The 12,800-nt window shown below is 42.3% G+C and overlaps 1 protein-coding gene across 3 annotated transcripts in view; it reads left to right on the forward strand.

Moving 5' to 3' along the window:
• The first annotated feature begins 15 nt into the window (after window positions 1-15).
• ccdc87 (coiled-coil domain containing 87) overlaps window positions 16-12,800 on the forward strand; it is a 31,363-nt gene continuing 18,578 nt past the window's right edge. The window contains exons 1-6 of one of the 3 annotated variants that reach the window (XM_017706474.2): window positions 16-120; window positions 6,578-6,790; window positions 9,668-9,816; window positions 10,000-10,250; window positions 12,168-12,378; window positions 12,615-12,708. In XM_017706474.2, coding sequence (XP_017561963.1) covers window positions 6,595-6,790; window positions 9,668-9,816; window positions 10,000-10,250; window positions 12,168-12,378; window positions 12,615-12,708 — 901 coding nt within the window. In that variant the 5' untranslated portion in view covers window positions 16-120; window positions 6,578-6,594. The other 2 variants (XM_037542926.1, XM_017706473.2) reach the window with 2 other exon arrangements.

Consider the following 12,800-nt stretch of genomic DNA (forward strand, 5'->3'; position numbering starts at 1 on the left):
GTCTGGACGCTTCTGCGCTCACGACGCGTATTCAGTCGACGAGGACGCAGAGAAACCCTCTCCTTCAGCGGCAGGGGACGAAGACCGAGAGCCGCGAGGTTATTTGCAGAACTTCCACAGGTACCACCCTTCCGGATGATGTGCAGGCGAGACGGAAGCGCCTCATTTTCATACACAAACCGGGGCCAAACTAATCCTCCTGTAACCGTCACCTCTCAAACACACTAGACGGGGAAAATAACTTTAGGAGGACCGTGCGCGTTCATACATACAGCGTAGTGTGTGCAGTGAACGCTGAGATCAGTCCGGTTATGGTGCAGTGCTGTCTGGAGTGTTTACAGGCCAAAGCAGGTGCTGCAGTTCAGCCCTGTGGGCGGCAGGTGGCGCTCACTGTTCATGAATGAAGAGCCCAGTTACTCTACACTGTAAAATCTAATAATGCACATATTTTAAACTTTAAAAACTGGCTTAATTAACTCATTAACTTACTTTTTTAAGCCTAAAAGCGGATTTTTTTACAGGGTACTTTACAGTTCTCTCTCAGACTGGGGGGCAATTTTTCTATTTTACAAAAGTGCACAATTTGTGGTTAAGATTGGTTGGTTGGTTGGTTAGTGTAGTGGTTAACACCTCTGCCTTCTATACTGTACACTAGGGTTCAATCCCCCACATGGGTAAGCCCCCTACACTATACCAGTAAGACTCACAACACCACCTTCGCCTACTTGTGTAAAATGATCAAATTGTAAGTCGCTCTGGATAAGAGCGGCTGCCGAATGCCGTAAATGTAAGATGTAAACAGAGTCATTCAGGGTGGTTTGGTCTGAACTGGCTCACTGTAGAGGAGCTTACAGATTCAAGACTTTACGGTGGTGATAGGAACCAGGGGTCACAGTGTCTACAACACAAATACACTGTGTGCACAATTATTAGGCAAGTGAGTATTTTGACCATATTATAAATTTTAGGCATATTTTCAAACTCCAAGCTGGATAAACTTGAATGCTTAATGGATTTAAGCCTAGCAGGTGATGTGTATCTGTGTAATGAGGGAGGGTGTGGCCTAAGGAGGTCAACACCCGATATCAAGGTGTGCATAATTATTAGGCAGCTTTTTTCTTCAGGCAAAATGGGCCAAAAAGAGATTGAACTGACTCTGAAAAGTCAAAAATGACCAGAAGTCTCTCAGAGGGATGCAGAACTCTTGAAATTGCTAAGATATTGGGGCGCGGTCACAGAACCATCAAACGTTTTGTTGGAAATAGTCAACAGGGTCGCAAGAAACGTGCTGAGAAAACAAGACGCAAATTAACTGCCAAGGATTTGAGAAGAATCAAGCGTGAAGCTACCAGGAACCCATTATCTTCCAGTTCTGTCATATTCCAGAACTGCAGCCTAGCTGGAGTATCAAGAAGTACAAGATGTTCAGCGCTCAGAGACGTGGCCGAGGTAAGGAAGGCTGAAACCCGACCACCACTGAGCAAGACACAAGCTGAAGTGTCAAGACTGGTCCAAGAAACATCTGGACAGATTTTTCAAAGGTTTTATGGACTGATGAAATGAGAGTGACTTGATGGACCAGATGGACGGGCCCGTGGCTGGATCAGTATCGGGACAGAGCTCCACTTCGAGTCAGACGCCAGCAAGGTGGAGGTGGGGTACTGGTATGGGCTGGTATTATTAAAGATGAGCTGGTTGGACCTTTTCGGGTTGAAGATGGGCTCAAAATCAACTCCAAAGCCTGCTGCCAGTTTTTAGAAGACACTTTCTTTAAGCAGTGGTCCAGGAAGAATCTGCATCTTTCAAAAAGACGATGATTTTTACGCAGGACGATGCTCCATCACATGCATCCAAGTACTGCTCTGCATGGCTCGCCAGTAAAGGCATTAAAGATGAAGAACTTATTACGTGGCCCCCTTCCTCACCTGACCTGAACCCAACTGAGAACTTGTGGGCAGTTCGTAAACGGGAGATTTACAGTGAAGGAAAACAGGACCCCTCCCTGAACAGGGTCTGGGAGGCTGCGGCTGCTGCTGCACAAAAAGTTGATGGTCAACAGATCAAGAAACTGACCGACTCCATGAATGGAAGGCTTATCACTGTTATTGAAGAGAAGGGCGGCTGTATTGGTCACTGATTTAAAAAAAAAAAAAAGTCAAATGTTCATTGGAAAGCTTTGAGTTGTTTGTTTATAATTCTTGAACAGATGAAAATAAAAAACATGAGATGGGGAAAATGTGTTTTTCATTTAGCTGCGTAATAATTCTGCACAATAATAGTTGCCTAATAACTGTGCACATATAGATATTCTCCTAAGAAAGCCAAAACCTCACTTTTACTTTCTTAAACATTCATGTTTGAGGTTTATTAACATTTTGGATTAACCGAGAGCGCTGCAGTTGGTGATTAATAAAAATAAACCTCAAAAATAAGACTTGCCTAATAATTGTGCACACAGTGTATAGCTGTTTACTATTAAGACCTATTATTCATACCTCCAATGTTGATGATGGTGAAAGAGTGGTATCTGTGAAACTGTCCAGCACAAATGGCTTTAAAAATGCATTTTAGCCGTCATAAAACAACCCGTCAGACATCAGACAGCGTATCTGTAGGTACTGAATGTAATCACTTTCAGTGAGGGGGCTTTTAGAGGCTTCAGACGTCCGGTTCCTATCACCACCACTGTGAAGAGTTCTGACTCTAAGCTTCTCTAGAGCAGAGCATTTCACACCAAACCGCTCTGAGGGAGTTTGTTTACATCTTAATGATTAAAATAGAAAAATTAAAAAGAATAATGGCATATTTTCAATTTTAAAGGGGAATTCCACCAATCGTTTAAAATTCACCAGATTTAAATGGTTGGGATGTAAACAAAGTCAGTGAGAGAGGTTTGATGTGACCGGAGACATTTAAGATGAGCTGATATTGTTCTGATCTTTGTAACACTTCACTTTAATTCTGATTTCCCGACTGGTAAGTCTGTCATAGCTGCTCTTCAGTAAAGGTAGATGTGCACTATGTGAAATATTACTCGAGTGAAAGTGCTCTATCTATATTTCTACTTGAGTAAAAGTAGACGTACTCTTTATAAAGTACTAAAAGTACTCCATCTCAATTGTCCCTAAAATAAAAGTATAAAGGTTCTTGCTTGTGAATGCACTTGGCTATCTAGACTAAAAGTACTTTGGGTTATCAAAGAAGTCGTGGTCTGGGATACAGACAGATACTGTTAATAAAAACAACAAAACAACAAACAACAAACTCAAAACTTTATTTTTCTTACATTATTTTTGAAATAGTGTAGTTTGGTATAACTGCCGCTCCGTAATGGTACTGAATGTAGTCCAGCAGCGATGTTGACCGCCCCAAAATGTACATGCCTGGCTGGACCCAACATGTCCACTTTATTAGGTACACCTGTTCAGTCGCTTGTCAACACAAATAGCTGATCAGCCAATCACACGGCCGCAGCTCAGTGCATTTAGGCGTGTAGAGGTGGTCAAGACAACTTGCTGAAGTGCAGGCCGAGCATCAGAACGGGGAAGAAAGGGGATTTAAGGGGCTTTGAACGTGGCGTCGTTGTTGGTGCCAGACGGGCTGGTCTGAGTATTTCAGAAACTGCTGATCTGCTGGGATTTTCACGCTCAACCATCTCTAGGGTTCACAGAGAACGGTCCGAAAAAGAGGAAATATCCAGTGAGCGGTCAGTTGTGTGGACGAAAATGCCTTGTTGATGTGAGAGGTCAGAGGAGAATGGGCAGACTGGTTCCAGATGATAGAAAGACAACAGGAACTCAAATAACCAAACAGAACCTCTGAGGAACGTGTCCAACACCTTGTAAGTGTGTCATGAAGAATTAAGGCGGGTCTGAAGGCAAAAGGGGGTCCAACCTTTTAGGTGTACCTAATAAAGTGGCCAGTGAGTGTATATTTTACATTTACCTGATAAAAAGCCTGTGGAGTTTTAAGTGTGTGAGCTTGACAGGCCTGTGTGTGTGTGTGTGTGTGTGTGTGTGTGTGTGTGTGTGTGTGTGTGCTGGGCACTGCTTTGTCATGGTTTCTAAGGAAACGGAACCTGCTCGCTCAGCACAGGACGGAGTGAGGGGGGCGTTTAGTTTTAACCGCCGCGTATCTCTGAACTGCGGGGAACGACAAAAGTAGGAACATGTTTTGTAAGTGGTCGTCAGTGTTTCTGTTCATTGTGAGCGGATCTTTGGACTGAGTGACCGCGACGGTGACCGATTCCCATAAAAACCCGCAGGAGTGGCCACTCAGTCACAGCTGAGCGCATAAACACGAACCACGATCACGCAGCACGGTGAGAAACGGGCCGCTAATGTGCGAACACGTCGCGTCTGACCTCGCGCAGAATGCGCTGCTTAGGGCTTCGCTCCTGTCGGGCTGTTGTGATTTTTGCTCCTCCGGTCAGGGTTTGTGTTTATATGCAGTTGCTGTGTGGACGCTGTCCTAACACTGACGTAGGACTGCTTACAGACTGAAAACCAGTGGTGGACAGTAACTGAGTAACTGAGTAAATGTAATTAGTTTCTGTACTTAAGTAGTTTTTTTGTGTATCTGTACTTTATTTAAGTTTTTTCATTACTGGGCGACTTTTTCCTTTCACTCCACTACATTTCAGAGTCTAATATCCGACTTTTTCCTGCTACATTTTGAGAAATCTGTGGTTCCTTTTGGTTTCTGTGTGTATAAAAACGTAACATGTCAAAACGAAAGAAGCGCAAAGCCAGAGCACCAATCAGGGCCCAGCGGTCACTTTCTTTAGAGCTGGTTTTGACCTGTTGGTCATACCGACCCAGTGCAGCACGCGGTTCAACGTCAGCGCAGCAGCGTAAAACTTTGGGAGAGTCTGTTCAACATAAATGATGAACTAACCTAACTTTGTGTAAATAGAGCTCAATATAGAAATATGTCCACATATGCAGTCGAGACTGACGCGGCTTTTTTGTGAATTTCTACAAACACCATTTCATTTTATAGTAAATGAGTTTGGGCTGGTTTATGTTTATGAACAGACGCCTACAGATCAACATAGTAAAGGAGCTCATCTGTGATCCTGAGTTTAAAGCCAGTTTTTATTCAACTTAAACTTGGAACTAAGTTGTAAATAAATCTGAAACTGAAACTTTGCTTGTGTGTAAAAAGTGATTTTAGAGCCACTCGGTTCTCCCTGATGGAAACTGTTTACCTTCAGTGTTTTGTGCTTCTGATCATTTTAATAGACGTCAGCGTCACTAATTAATGACGTTCTATTAAAAGACTGGTTTACCAAGAGAGACGCTGGAGGACTTTCACCTGAAATGAGTTCATGAAGCCAGTCTGGTTATAAAAATGATAACAGGACATCAGAGCCAGAATTACTCTTTTAGTACTTTTACTTTATACTTAAGTACATTTGAAGGGAAATACTTTAGTACTTTTACTCAAGTGGAGGTCTAAAGGGAGGAACTTCTACTTTTACTGGAGGAATATTTTACCTTGGGGGTCTCGACTTCGTCCATCTCTGCTAAAAACCTCGTTGTGGATAAAGAGGGAAAGTTTATACACGCCGATCAGCCATAGCATTAAAACCAAAACCTTGTATCTTCGCTCACTGTCCACTTTATCAGCTCCACTTACTGTATAGCTGCACTTTGTAGTTCTACAGTTACAGACTGTAGTCCATCTGTTTCTCTGATACTCTGTTAGCCCACTTTATTCTGCTCTTCAAAGATCAGGACCCTCACAGTGCAGGTACTGTCTGGGTGGTGGATCTTTCTCAGCGCTGCAGTGTCACTGATGGTGGTGGTGTGTTAGTGTGTGTTGTGCTGGTCTGAGTGGATCAGATACAGCAGTGCTGCTGGAGTTTTTAAACGCCTCAGTGTGACTCCTGGACTGTAACTGTAGAACTACAAAGTGCAGCTATACAGTAAGTGGAGCTGATAAAGTGGACAGTGAGCGAAGATACAAGGTTTTGGTTTTAATGCTATGGCTGATCAGTGTATAGACACAAGGACAGACCTGATAGTTTCTGTAAATAACACGGATAACGTTTATCTTTTCTTTTAACCCTTGGTGACCACCAATTTACTACAATGATTTTAGTCTATACTACACAATGTGACCTTTCTATTTAATCTATAATAAATACACTGATCTGAACAATAAAGGAGAGTTATGGATCCTAATTTAAGCATCTTTAAAGGCACAGTTTGTGTAGTTTATGTGCAGCATATGCAAAAGTTTGGGTGCCCCCTGACATTGTGTTGTAGTTGATTTTTGAGTGAAAATGAGTTTCATTCTACAGAAGAAATCCTATTTAAGTGCGTTCTCTGTAGAGAATCTGTTAACTTATTCACACTTGGAGAATCATCAGTGCATGTCATTTCACTGGGGGTGCTCAAACCTTTTCATACGGCTGTACACTTTGGTCCACGTGGGTATGTTGCATCGGTGCCCCGCATATCCCCTTTAGCCAGTTGTTGTTATACAGATGATGCTTCTTTTTATAAAAACAACAAAATTTTATTAAAACCTTCTTTGATGTCTTTAGTCAGGTCTCCCTTTTTTCATTCAGCTCCACAGCGGGTGAGGATGGCTGGCAGAATGATGAATAGACACAGCGCTGCCGGAGACGTGAGCCGAAGGCCGAAAGCTGAGCATCTGGACACGACGCTTTCCGTGTCCCAGATTGTGACCCACACACAAGAGACTCGGAAGTATTTCCAAAATATCCTAGGTCCCCTGTCTCTTTTCTCTCACACAGACGTGGACAATGTGAGGAACAGAGGTTTGTGTCTTGTTTTTTTTTTTTTTTCACTCTTTCCAAATGACAATTTTTCTTCAGCCCAGCGTTACCAATAAAACTATGTCTACTTATCAAAACAGTTGTAATGTAGGCATCTATAGCCTTTATGAGAAAGATGCAGAACATGTATTGTACTATTACTCCACCCATAAGATATTCCAACAATTACAAATTCTAAACCGAAGTCATTTGTAGAATGATCACTGTTATCTGGTACCCAATTATATCCAATTATACAATACGCAGAATTAAAGGAGAGTGCAATTATACAATACACGAGTGCAATGATTTGAATCATTCCCTCGGTCAAGCTAAAAATGATCAAAAAAAGTCTCCTTGGAAAACTGCTGTTTGAAAAATGTTGTTTTTTGATTATAAAAAAAGAGTTTACAGACTAAATAATGTAAAACTATAGAGATATAGACTATTATACATATTTATAGGTAAGCAGACACTCTTATAGCATAGTCATAGCTTGTCAGATCTACCTTAAAAAAAAAACCTCCGTTTTTTTACAGTGTATTATAGGTATTTTAATTCCATCAATATTTGACATACACATCAAATTGCCTTGGAAGTATTGTGGGCCTTATGGCTTGCAGTGAAGAGCTCAGTAAATTTGTGTGTGGCACATGTTCCATCTTTTCAGTTCATAAAAATTCTGCCCTGCTAGAGCTGCCCAGGTCAACTGTAATGCTGGCTTTACAGGTGCCTTATAATGCTATGCGTGCAACAGCAGCATGAAGCCATGCAAACCTTGGCATGGGGACAGAGTTACCAGCGTAAGTAGTGTACAGTATATTGTTTAATGGAAAACATCAGGAGGATGCTCTGCACTATTTGATTTGTTGTATAATACTGGCTGCACCTGCGCTTTAACAGTCCAACAGCAAAACTTGGGAGAGTTGAACTGCTTTAGTGTAGTCAGCAGGCCGATACTATTGTCACAGCTCCATAGACAACAGTGAAATCCGGCTTGCTGTCGTTTCTCTACCTCCGACATGTAAATGCAGTTTAAGTGCTATTGTTGTGAAGTTGAAACATCTAGGAACAACACAAGCAGTAGACCTTACAAAGCTTACAAACTCACAGAAACGTGCTTGGTGCAGAAAAATGGTCTCTCCTAACTAAGTGTAGTGCCATCAGTTGGACAGAGTGGTGTAAAGCATAAACGAATATGCTGCTCAAATATTTTTGGCCATGTAGTGAAAGTTGCATAGAGCTTAATGCTGCATTTAAGGTTTGGGGATTTGGAGACCTCTCTGGTCATTGCACGCAACGCACAGAAGAAGATTTTGTAATGTTGGCTGTACTTTGGACTATGAATGTGCACGAATACTCAAGTATTCGGTTAACCGTTCAAGGTGCCAGTATTTGGGTGCTGAAATGGTCATTTGGGTACTCGTTCGCCACAGTAAGACCGAGGAAAATATGCAGACCATCAATTAAATGAACTGGCACCTCTGACTTCTTATCAAGACTGTACATTTTTCTGATTTTGTTTGTATTAGTGAAAGCAGGGGGATTTGAACAAACTGCACAGCTATTCCCGTACAAAACACGAGTTCCACAAAAGGCCTGAGTGGATAAAGGCCAGCTCCAGCTAAGAGGAGCGACTGGGCTGCACCAGTATCATGCAAAAAGACTGTGACCGAGGCTTGAATCTGCTGGCAGTGAAACCATGCCTTTCGTTTCAAAAGCTTGGCCTTTTGGATCAGAGAAGCTGTTCAGTTTCCACCACAGAACTGAGAGAAGCTTCTGTTTTAACTAAAGCAACACACTGGCTTTGACCAGAGCTCTGTTTTGCTTCCGTTTTAAGGTTGGCAATTAAATTCAGTTTTCCGGCAATAAAACATTCCTTTGGGTGCAAATGGGGAAATTGAGACAGCCTGGCAATCAATTAAGCCTGGATATGTGGCAGCCCAGGAGGTCATCCAACGACCTTCGTAAAGACATTTTTGGAAGTAAGAACAAATTCATCAGCCAACACAGCAGCTTCAGGCGCAGAGTCTCTCTCATTGAAGCGGACCACAACACAATCTGGCAATTAATCCTTACATTCTTCCAACAAACTTGGCTCTCATAGCCACACAAACTCAGTGACCTCTACAAAGGACTGGGGTAAACTGCACTGGAGCAGCAATGCCCAAACATCTTTAGGCCTGTTTGTCGCAATAGCCACTTCAAGTAGGAATCTACTTCAGCTGCCCTAGAAAGTGGCACTAATACAGTGTGCCTGGTTATGTCAAAGTTAGAGGTGACAACTTGGTAGCTGCTCTACCTGATATAAGTAACTATATCCATATAAAGTCATAAAACTAACATGTTGGCACCTCCTCAACTGAGGAGAAAAGGCCTTGTGTTTTAGCTCACGTCTCAAGAGGCAGTCTCAAAAACACACGTCACAAAAGTTCTTAACCTACTCATCCAAAATTAAGAAAAAATTCCATAGCTTTTTTGAAAAATAGGGAGCTCCTAAAGGGCCGTGCTTAATCTTTGGGAGGAACATTGCTCTGGTCCTACGTTTGCTTGCTGACAAGCATATTTTGTGACATAGTGATTTAAATTTTTTTTTTTTTTTTTGCCTTTTAACTCCAGTGCTATCATCTGGCTAAATGTCAGAGGCGTCAGGTATGATTATTTCAGATTTTACAGGGTAACTGTAACGGTAACTGCACATGATTTTAGCGTGTTTTTGTCCTTGTGACTCGGTAATGCTTCATTTCATCTTAACAAAAACGTTACAGCTCTAAATATTTAAATAGTCCGAGTCCTATGACCTGATGCGAGTTGTTTGTTCATGCTTGAAATGCAGCTTTGCTTTCTGCTCCAATTGATTACATGATTCATGTTTCTTAGACAGGACTCAGGAGGGAAGAGCTCAGACTTCAGCCTCAGAGGAGATAACAGATGTTCCAGCCTCTCTGTCTGAGTTCTGTCAGCAGTTGAGGAACAGAATCACACAGCAGTCACTCCCCACCTTGTCTTCTCAAGACCATGAAACACTGGTGTGTGTGTGTGTGTGTGTGTGTGTGTGTGTGTGTGTGTGTGTGTGTGTGTATATATATATATATATATATATATATATATATATATATATAATATGTGTGTGTGTGTGTGTGTGTGTGTGTGTGTGTTTCACTGACTAGTGGTTGAGTAGCTATAATGTCTGCTGTTTCGGTTTCACACAGGAAACGGTAATGATGGCAGAGTTGAGTCTGATCTGGCAGGACCTGCGCGGGCTACCAGCTGACCCCACGCTGACCTCACAGGAGAATCAGCAGCTGCGCCGCCAGACGTTTGGTGAAGTGCTGTGCATCTGTGAGCAGCTCTACCTGCACTACCTCCACCTGTTAGAGACGCGGGCGAGGCGCGAAATCTTCAGCCACCAGGTCAACTGCAGCCGCCTGGCAGCTCACATGGCCGTGGACCTCAGCCGCCTGTAAGAGGCGCTAAAACGATCAATAAAAAAGACAGAAGCACATCACATGATTGAAAAACAGGTGTTGCTGCGATCATGCCAGAAATAGCAAACACATAGTTCAGATTACTTAAATCCGACAAACTGAGCGAGCGTGATTACTTAGCCCATCGTTCCAGTACAAAACTAATGATGTAAGCTTTGAACTCCAAACATGAAAGTATCCATCACATTTGTACAGACTATCTCCTCTTGCATGAAGTTAATTCCCTTTTTCACGCATTCACACGTGAACTCAGTTAGGATTCGTGCTTTCCTATTATTACTTAAGTTCACATTCGTTCTCCTTTAAATTTCTATGTAAAGCATCCATCCATCCATCAAGCCGCTTCTCGGTCAGGGTCATGGGGAGGTGCTGGAGCCTATCCAAGTGGTCATCGGGCAGAAGGCAGGATACACCCTGGACAGGTCGCGAGTCCATCGCAGGGCAGACAGACAGACACAGACAGTCACTCACACCCAGGGGCAATTTAGCATGTCCAATTGGCCTGACTGCATGTTTTTGGACTGTGGGAGGAAACCGGAGAACCCGGAGGATCTATGTAAAGCAATAGAACGAAAACTGAACTTGAGTCAGTAAATATTACAGATATTAGTGAATCTCAGCTGATTCGTACTACATGTGCAGCTGTTTGAACAGGTGAATCCATATGCATTGTAGATGAGTGACTAAACTATTGGGGCTATTTCACAAAGTAGAATTCCAGTTTAGCTGGATAACGTAAGCCAAAAGGAGATGACCTCTTACCGTTATCTCTTCTCCTATTGAATAGGTGTGGCTTGTGTTCCTCTATTGCCACAAACGTTCCCACGCGCCCTGGGATACATATTCTTGAAGCAACATTATTATCTACTTCAGTCCATTGGCACAGAATGCTCACTGGCGACAACGCCACTCTTACTCACTGCTTACTCTATGAAAAACTTGGCTGGTCCTCACCGGCTTTTGTTTATTTATAAAGCGCTCGTTGGTCATATGCCGTCATATGTCACATCCGTGCTTACTGTAAAAAGTTGAAACGATCAGACTCACTCCAGCGACTAGATTACCTTTCGGCTGCTGAGAGTTTTTACTGAACTGTGTAAATTCTGCCTTTAGTTGAAACGAACCAGTGGGCTGGTACTGATTACAGGATACTCTAAAGCTGGTTTTAAACGTTTAATCTCTAACCACCTCCACTTAGTCTGCACCCGTTTTCTTTGGTCTTAGTTCTTGTTTTTGCTTTTATTTAGTATTATTTTTCAGTATATTTTTAAATTGTATTTTTACATTTATTTTTGTTTTTTTTTTATTACTCATTTTCATTTGATCCATTTTAATTTGGTATTTTACTTTTCATTTAGTCTTTCGAGGGTCATCCTCAGTGTGCTCGGAGTTTAAATGAAGATGGACACATTTAATCAGTCTTACTGAGAAATCTTTCTTTGGGAAATACCCCCAGACTGGGTAGTACAGTGGTTCTCAACCCAGTCGCTGGTTTCCAGTGGGAGCTAATTTTAATCAGAATACTTTAGTGATCCCAGAAGGAAATTGCAGTTATTACAGTTGCAACCACGTATGTACAAGAAGCAACACTTTAATCATTTAAAACAAAAAGAGAAATTTGCAATATGTACACATTTAAATGTTATTGCACATCATCATCGTTGTTAACTGCTTAATCCAGATAGGGTCGCAGTTGTTATTTTATTTATTATTATTATTATTATTATTATTATTATTATTATTATTCCACATATGGACAGTTTGGTATTGAGTTTTGCCCAGATGAACCACATGTTGTGCTTCACACACTGAGGGAGGAGGTAAGAGTGACTCCCAGTGGTGCTCTGTGGTGCATTTTAAGCTGTTTAATCTCACTCTGTGTCTGTTTGCAGTTTGAATGCTCACTCCATACAGCGCAGTGTAGCCACAGGAATCAAGGCTACGCGGGGAGCAGTGAAGCTGAGAGACGGAGCGCAGGGGCCACCAGAGGTGCCTGCACATGTTTGTCCTCCCAGACTGCACATCTGCCCACACGTCAGACCTAAGAAGCGTGTGGCAAGCAAGCAGCAGAAGAGGACGACGTTAGAGGAAGACCTCACAGAGGTTGTTGTGTGTTCCTGTGAGCACCTGTAAAACAGTGAAAGCGAGATGTTTTAAAAGCTCAGGGCTGGGTTTTCCAAAAGCATCTTAGCGCAAAGAGGATTCTTAAACGGTAGAGTGAGCGTCTCCCTGAACGCTCTCTTTATCAGTGAAACTGATCTGGACTCTAAGATGCTTTTGGGAAACTGGGCACAGATTAGTGAAGCTTCTTCCTTTTTCTTTTTCTTTCCTCCCTTCAGATCCAAGAAAAAATAGGAGAGTTGGATCTGGAGCGTGTGTATGACCTAATGCCGTTTCACCCGGAGCTGATAACCACCAACACGGACAGACAGTGTATGGCATGTATACACGTTCAGCGCTGTGCAAAAGTCAGAGACCACCCATCATTTCCAGTTCGTGTTGAAAAATGATTAAAATATCTGAGA

This window comes from Pygocentrus nattereri, chromosome 11 (genome assembly GCF_015220715.1).
Source record: "Pygocentrus nattereri isolate fPygNat1 chromosome 11, fPygNat1.pri, whole genome shotgun sequence".
Classification (NCBI taxonomy): Eukaryota; Metazoa; Chordata; class Actinopteri; order Characiformes; family Serrasalmidae; genus Pygocentrus; species Pygocentrus nattereri.